At 44.3% G+C, this 8,271-nt stretch overlaps 2 protein-coding genes across 3 annotated transcripts in view; one reads left to right on the plus strand and one right to left on the minus strand.

Annotated features, from left to right (window-relative positions):
• Window positions 1-500: 500 nt before the first annotated feature.
• On the plus strand, window positions 501-2,904 carry smx5. The gene is made up of 5 exons (XM_034880465.1): window positions 501-621; window positions 794-861; window positions 1,165-1,195; window positions 1,379-1,438; window positions 2,354-2,904. Exons 1-5 carry the CDS (start codon window positions 619-621, stop codon window positions 2,477-2,479), a joined length of 288 nt encoding a protein of 95 aa, XP_034736356.1. The 5' UTR covers window positions 501-618; the 3' UTR covers window positions 2,480-2,904.
• Window positions 2,905-4,358: 1,454 nt separating this feature from the next.
• bcl6aa (BCL6A transcription repressor a) overlaps window positions 4,359-8,271 on the minus strand; it is a 15,334-nt gene continuing 11,421 nt past the window's right edge. For both annotated transcript variants that reach the window (XM_034880412.1, XM_034880414.1), the window contains 8 exons: window positions 7,856-8,027; window positions 7,544-7,765; window positions 6,489-7,448; window positions 6,024-6,205; window positions 5,757-5,924; window positions 5,534-5,664; window positions 5,128-5,265; window positions 4,359-5,015 (listed from right to left, as the gene is read on the minus strand). In XM_034880412.1, the coding sequence (XP_034736303.1) occupies window positions 4,872-5,015; window positions 5,128-5,265; window positions 5,534-5,664; window positions 5,757-5,924; window positions 6,024-6,205; window positions 6,489-7,448; window positions 7,544-7,765; window positions 7,856-8,027 (2,117 nt within the window). In that variant the 3' untranslated portion in view covers window positions 4,359-4,871. The remainder of the gene's footprint in view (window positions 5,016-5,127; window positions 5,266-5,533; window positions 5,665-5,756; window positions 5,925-6,023; window positions 6,206-6,488; window positions 7,449-7,543; window positions 7,766-7,855; window positions 8,028-8,271) is intronic.

An 8,271-nucleotide genomic window follows, 5' to 3' on the forward strand; every position in this document is an offset into this window, starting at 1 on the left:
GCACTAATGGGGAGATGTCAGAGTGGGGGGGGCACATGCTCAGGTCCTATACATGCACTAATGGGGAGATGTCAGAGTGGGGGGGCTGCCTATGGAAAGGCGCCCCGAGCAGTCGGGGGTTTGGTGCCTTGCTCCAGAACACCTTGGCAGTGTCCAGGAGGTGAAGTGGAACCTCTCCAGCTACTAGTCCACCACCATACTTTGGTCCATCTGGGGGGGACTTGAACCGGCGACCCTCCGGTTCCCTACCCAACTCCCCACAGACAAATGGCAACATTTGAAGGGGTCACAGACCCAAAAGGTTGATATTCTAGTCTACCAATCAACCTTCAACCTGTAACTTACTCTAAGCGACACTCTATTACAGTTTACATTCCTCATTCGCCGCTCGAAGTGACAACGAACTCGAGGTGGGCCCTACTAGCGCCTGGAGCATCCGCTGCGTGGTTACGGTCCATGGTCCGTTAGCCGGTTTTAACGCTGAGCGCGCCTCTGGCTCCCCCCCGCGGGGCTCTTCAGTAGATGCACCCGTAGGATGTGTGCTCCGTCGCAGCAATATCACGCAGTGTGACGCATCATCAACACCAGACGCACAACCATAAGAAACCAGCAGCAAAAATGGTAAGCCATCGATTTTGAACGTATTTATTAGTTTCCAGTTTACTACAAATGTGTGATAGGTAGATTGTGTGAGGCGTTCACTGTATCGCGTTATGTGGTTCAGTTTGCTGTCTATATGCAACCTGTAATGCGCTCGACGTGTAGCACGATGCTAACGTTAGCTGTCTTTCAGCTTTTCTACTCGTTTTTCAAGTCGCTGGTGGGGAAGGATGTGGTGGTGGAGCTCAAAAACGACTTGAGGTTAGTTCTTTTTTGTGTGAACCCGGGTAACTTTGTTACTGTGTTTGAATTAGTTTCTAATGTGTGGGCTAGTTAGTCCCAATGTAGCTTTAGCTTTGAGTTAACGTCATACGGAGCAACAGAGAGACCAAAACGCTCTCATGTCACGTGACGTTACTACCGAAACAGGTGGCCTTGTTATGTTAGACCGAGACACGTGATCCCCCCCCCCCCCCACTTTGGTATTATATGTTGTTGGAGATATAAGGAGGGGTTGTTCATAAATGCCTGTAATAATCTGAATCCTAACATTTCTCTCTTCAGCATCTGCGGAACACTTCACTCTGTTGACCAGGTTAGAAATGATGTTATTTCCTTTTACTGAAACCAAGCTGTTCCATTTTCTATCTGAGTGCCTAGCTAGGACTCCTAATCACTGTGGGTCCCGTGTGTGTGTGTGTGTGTGTGTGTGTGTGTGTGTGTGTGTGTGTGTGTGTGTGTGTGTGTGTGTGTGTGTGTGTGTGTGTGTGTGTTTCAGTACCTGAACATTAAGCTCACAGACATCAGTGTCACTGACCCAGAGAAATATCCACACATGGTAAGTTTGGCGGTCTGGCTCCGATCAGCCAGTGGCGTTTCAGCTTTTAGGACCTTTCTAGCACTGATGTCTGTTTGACATCTAGAATATCCCGGCCCTATTTAACAACAACTTTGTTTTATCACTTTGATATTTCATGACATCCAAATCTTATGAGAATTGCTTATAAACGTGATATTTGAACTGATGACGTTTTCAGAAGTCTGCTAAAGAAATGATAATTTCCTCCTGTGTTGGGTCTCAGAGACCAGCTGATTCAGTTTGGGCCTGCAAATAAGTGTGTGTACACACACATGCACATGTGTTGCAAGTCCACACATAGTGGTATGATTCAGACATCCTTCATATACAAAATGAATATATAACAATATACAAGTAATATACGTTTTATGCGTAGTATAAATTGTAACATGCAAAATCCAAAATGTGTCCTTATGTGGCGTAATACCAATACTTTTATGTTTATTTCTACACGTTGCACATTCATCAAATGTGCAAGCTGAGTTAGTGGTACAGGAAAGGATTTCAATACATTTATATGTTTTGGCTTTAATGAGTTCAGAAAAACAAGTTGAATTTATTAGTTTTATTATGCCACCACAAATTTGAAAAGGAAAGCAACGTCAACAAAACGCACACATTTATTAAAACTTGTATTCTAATCACTCACACACTCTGAGAATCACGAACGCTATCTGCTAACACGTTATCGTCCACATGATACAAGCCTTCAATAACTCCAAAACGCCTGTCCTGAGAAATAGACACTCATTTGGTAATGGCTAGAAGGTAACGGGAGTTCATTAATAAAAAAAACGTTCCGCACTAAAGCTTTAAAGCTGATTTCCAGCATCTCGGACACTTTGAATGATTGTCGTCAAACGTTGCTTTGTCTTTCTTACTTTTTTGCTCCAGCTGTCTGTGAAGAACTGTTTTATCCGTGGCTCTGTGGTCCGGTACGTTCAGCTGCCTGCAGATGAAGTAGACACTCAGCTCCTGCAAGACGCTGCACGGAAAGAAGCCATGCAGCAGAAGCAGTGATTGACCTGAAGCGAGGGGTCGGGGGGGGGGGGGGGGGGGGGGGGGGGGGTAAATAATGAGTACATACCAGTTTTGAGTTCATTTAAAGAAGATCCAGTTTGTGCAGCCCTTGTAACTAGGCAGGATTGGACCCTTCCCTGTACTTTCACAGAGAACGTAATTGCATTCCAGACGTTAGTGATCAATCATTTGCGAAAGACTAATTATGGGAAACGGTGTTCATCTCCCCGGCCGTACAGCGGGCTTCACTTCTTACTGTCCTTTGTTTTTCTTAAAGAAATAGAACCAAATTCAAGTGTGAGCCCAGTAGAGGTAAAGATCTGTTGTAGTTTTTCTGTTGCATAATACAACCACTCTTGCTTATCTTTAAAAGAGTAGGACTTTTTTTCATGCCACTTCAACAATAAAAAGCTTTTTATATTACATTTTGATCATGTTATTGTCATTCATGTGACATGTAGAAAGTCTTCTAAAGGTTTTAGTTTGGGCCCTTTCAAACAATAGAAACAAACGTTACTGCTGATCATGGAAGAAAGTCATTTTCTGAATAAAAACGAGAACCCCTCATTGTGCTCTTTATCCAAATCAGAATAAACTGAAAATACATGAGATCATTGTAAAGCCTTCACAGCGTACAAGTTTAATACCTGCAAATAAGTATAACCCGTTAAATTGGCCTAACCCTAACCCTAACCCATCCTAGGCGCTTCCTGCTGTACGGTGGAGCTGCAGCAGTGGTGGAAGGAGGGCTCAGATCTTTGAAGTAAAGGTTGCAATACTGCATTTTAATATAATAGTAAAAGTATTACATTCAAAATCTTGAGTTACCTACAGTAATTCATTATTCGTTTATATTTTATATAAATCTTAAACTGCACAGTAAACTGACAAGTGTAATGGAGTAGATGTACCTACAGTACTTCCAAAAATCCAGCTTTCTTTGTGCTTTATTTATGATCTTTTATAGTTGCTATTTACAAAACAGTAATTTAGTTCAATCTAACTGGAGCCACAAAATACCTAAGTAAAAGTTAGTCTTCTGATTTGTAAAGTTTGAGCATGCCTGCCTCAACTATGAACTGTTAATTTAGGAGTTAAATATCGTTTTTTGATTTTGCATTTGATCTACAAGTTATGTTCTCTAGTAGTTTTTTTAACCATCAAACGATATTTCTGGAAAGATGTTAAAATGTCGTGCCCGTACCGTATATCCTGCGTCGTTTCCCGTTTGTAATACGACAAACTCAAATCGGTTGTTAATACATAGAAATCCAATACCTTTATTTTACATTCATACATCTATACCATTGTACAACAATTTAATGCAGTTAAAAAAGCCTAATCCCAATAGAAGTTCTGGAGATGTACAATGATGAATTTGCATGTTTTAAGGTTGGTGACAAGCATTTAAAAATATATATACACACACACACACACACACGGGGTATAGGACAAGTGATGTCCTTGAGTTGTACCTTAATAGAGCTGGGCTGAATAGAGGGATTCAGACACCATAGAGAGAAAGGCACATTGAATACACAGTGTATGTACAAACCTAAAATATCGATACTTGCACGATTTTACTGTAGGATCTAGAACAAAGACAAAACTGTAAACCTTCACCTATGGAAAACAAATAAACACAAACAAAAGTCACATCTATACAAATACACTTAAAGCAAAATATTTTCTTGGTCAGAACAAAGCAGTACCTTGAAATGCATCAACACTTGGATTGGCTCCGCCAGCAGAGAGCAATCCCACAGTTATAATTACACAATAGTTATGCCGTTGTCCACTTCATGTGCGCTGACAACGGTAACAGAGTACCTCATGCATAACCTCATCAGACAGCAGCCTTCATCTGATATGTTTTACACTGAATCCAGTTACATTAGGACATTTCTTTTCCCTCGTCACATGAATATGGCAACTTGACATGGTGCAACATGTACGTACATCTACAGAAAAATGTTTAGACAACCCTATACAGCCGCAAATCTCGGAATCTTAAAATATATGTACCACCCGTCAATCAAAATTTTCAATACTTTCAGAAAAGTAAGTTCTCTGATATAAAATACTGTATTTTCCAAAAACTGATTAGTTTACATTCCATCCTTCTCAACAAAATAAAGCTTTATATATGTACCTTCAAAGCTTAGAAACACTTCCGACATATACATATATATATTTATATCTATATAGAAACAATAAAGTGACTAAGATGCCATAAGTGGCTCTACGTTCACATGTAGTGGAAACCCGTTTAGAATGGCGTACGCAGCCAATTTATTTGTCTAATGAACACAGTGTGGCACTACAATTTTGGATGATTGTACAAGTTGGGGTCTTTAAATGCCAAGGTCAAGATTGCCTCCATTAAACCTGCTCAGCATGCCTTTGTCAAGTCAGTGGGCATGTCAGCCGTCGACATCCGGTACTGGATCTTTGTGTTGGTGATGGCGCCGTGCTTCTGTCGAAGATGCAGCCGTAGCTGGCTCTTGTGGCGGAAGTGCAAGTTGCATTTTTCACACTGAAAAGGAAAGCGGCGCAACTTTATTTTTCAGCATTTTATGAGGGTTAGCTGCTTATTGTATGATTTTGTAACTTTTTAGGAAGTGAAATAAGAGGAAACGTCAACCTACATGGTAGGGCTTTTCTCCCGTGTGTATACGCAGGTGGCTCTTCAGCGTCTGCAGGTGACGGAAGCGTGTGCCACAGATCTCACAGGGATATGGCTTCTCACCCGTGTGGATCAACACATGGGCGCGGAGATGAGCAACCTAAATCACAAGACAACACATCCGCCTGAGTCAAACTGTCTGACTGCACTGGAACCAGCGCAAACTAGTCTTGGGGAATGAGTTCTTCCCCCACACGGACTCACATATGAGTATGCATTGTATAAAATCCAAAACACCGTTAAGGATGTTCTTCCCTGTAACTGCCTGTACTTATGTAAAGCTGAAAATGACTTTACCCACTCAAACTTAGTGCTATCAGCTCAGATATTTTTTATATAAGGCCAATTTTATTTTAGCGTGCCATTACCTGTACAAAACGAGCTCCACACGTCTCACATTTGTATGGCTTCTCTCCTGAGTGGATGCGAGTGTGAGTCTTGAGGTTCGCTGGTCTGTTAAACTGAGCACCACAGATATTACAGCGGTACGGCTTCTCTCCTGAGCACAGGGAATCAGAGGAAAACAAACGTTAGAATTGAGCAGCACAGGAGCGTAGACTTGACAGACAGCCAAACTGATCTTAGATGTACCTGTGTGGACAGTCTTGTGGCTTGCCAGATTGCCCTTGTAGCGGAAAGCAGCTTGGCAGCGGTCACACTTGTATGGCTTGTCGCTGTGCACTTGGAGCATGTGTTGTTTCAGCGCTTCGTCTTCGGCAAACTTGGAGTCACATTCATTACAGAAGAAAGTTCCGTTTTCTGTTCAGGAGAAATCATAGTCAAAAAGTTCAGACCTCTAGTCCTGAATAATGCGTACACCATTGTTGATTTGACATTTAAAATCCATCTTAAACTCACCACAACTGGAGTCGGAGTATTCTGAGTGCAGCTCGGCCATGTCCTCTGCCAGACGGGTCCTGGAGGTGTTGGGACACACTTCCGAGTGCTTTGGGGACGGCGTGCCGCAGGTCGAGCAGTTCAGGCGGCTCAAGTAGTGTGAAGGGTGGCTGTCCCCGTTCCTCAATGACCCCTCCAGTGCACTAGAGACACACAACGAGTACTTCAAGTCAGACTTCAAATCAGAGCTAAACAAATGCAATACTTTAAGTGTCTCGTATAAAATGTTTTAAATCAAATGTCATTCCAAAATAAAGTTCCTAAAATAATCCCAGTTTTGTAAACTATAAATTAAATGCATAAAAAGCATTGACCATTAAACCCTCCGCACGAATGATATCTTCCTTCATTTCCTCAAAATCCTCCCAGCACGTCAATGATGCTTGTGACATGTCAAATTGACTTTTTCCTGTTGCACATTATCACCTGTTAATGATGTTGTTGAGACGACTCGCCTGGGGCACAGGCAGGTCCTCGCTGTGATCGCTGCTCTTGCTTGTGGTTTGTGGCTCGAGGTTCTCCGAGTCGCTGGGGTGGAGGTAGGGCGGCAGGCCGAGGCGCTGAGGGGAACGAAGCCCGGGATCCCGCAGCCCCGCCTCATCTTCCTTAGCACTCTGATTCAGCACAATGAACTTGTACTTTTTCCAGTTGCGAGACTTGGGGTCCTGGGTACCCTGCGGAACTTGCAGTCCGGCGGCGTGGGACAGGCCGGCGTTCTTGCTACTGCTGGACTCTGTTGGGGAGTTGGGCTGGCAGTCTGATTTGAGGGGGCTCTGCGGGCTGCTCATGAGGCTCTTGCGTCCAGCGGAAGAGATTCCCAAGGGGTAGTGCTGATGGATCAGGTCTTCCTCTGCCTGAGGATCTTTTCCAGAGTCTCTCTGGTGCTCCAGGGTCAGCACAGGAAACGCACGCTTTCTCGTGCCGAGAGCGATAGACTGGCCGGCCCCCTCGTGGCTTTCCTTCCGCATGTCGTCGTCTCTCCCTACCTCCCTGGAGGCGTAGGTGGTGGAGTGAATGATGCTGGAGGAGCTGGTGCCGACCGCCCTGGTGTATTCTGCCCTGATGAGGTTGGCGCCGTCATGTGGAGAACAATGCTTGTGGTGGATCCCACTCTTAGAGAGGTCAGCAAAAGAGTTTTTGGCATCAGTCAGCTTGCAGAGTGGGAAAGGGAATCCTGGCACGGGAAACTGGCCGTAGAATGGGTAGTTGCTGGGGGTGCTGACCCCGTTGAAAATGTTTGAGCCGTAGGGCCTCCCATCCCTGAACGGAGTCACGCGGCTGTGCAAACTGTCGACAACATCGTGGGGCCGGTAAGCATGGACATCCTGAGGTAGAACCAAGGGACTGATCAAAAACTCATCTCTGGGCAGCTTGGCAGCCGGATCACTGTAAAAGAATGAGAAGCTTACAAACAAAACCAACAAAAAAACGACAGACGCTGAAAATGATAAATTTGACTAATGGAACCTCGTTCTGCCTACCTGGACTTGATGAATCTGTGGCAGGTGTCCACAACATGGTCCATCTGCAGATAGATGGCGGTGTTCATGATGGCCATAATCAGACTCTCCTTTAGGGTGAGACGGGAGGTGTACATGAACTCCAGCAGGATGGCAAAGCCCTCTGGGTCCACCTTGGGATCCAGACTGATCGCATTAAGGTTGCACTTGTGGGAGTCAGTGAAGATGGTGTAAAACAGCCCACTGCAGACGGAGCATACAAAGATCAATCACATCATCTTTAAACTGCTACAGAAAAACTGGCTCATGAACCTCGGCCTGAACCACACGCACCTGCAAGCCATGAGAACGGTCTTGTGTGCCCGGAACTGCTGTCTGTTGACCAGGATCGTGACGTCTGTGAGAATATCTCTGCTACGCAGCCGGTTCAGGTTGAGCAGGACATCACTTGCATGGCGTGTGAATTGTATGCAGCTGTCTGCTGCGCAAGCCATTTTGTCAAGTTCTGCAATTAAAACAAAAAAGACTTAGACATCATTTATTATTCTTCACAAACACAGTGCCCCGGTAGGTCGGCGCCTTCACTCGGCCACGTGCCTCAACGCTGAAACACTGCTCTTCTTACAGTAAAGGAATTAGGCTGACATTAGTTGTGATCCTCACGAGGTCTTTATCAGTGTTCCTCCAGAAGGCGGCGCCATTTATTAAATAAACACTGTCTAGACATTTCAATTTCTACATTTGGAATC

This window comes from Etheostoma cragini, chromosome 9 (assembly GCF_013103735.1).
Source record: "Etheostoma cragini isolate CJK2018 chromosome 9, CSU_Ecrag_1.0, whole genome shotgun sequence".
Taxonomy (NCBI): Eukaryota; Metazoa; Chordata; class Actinopteri; order Perciformes; family Percidae; genus Etheostoma; species Etheostoma cragini.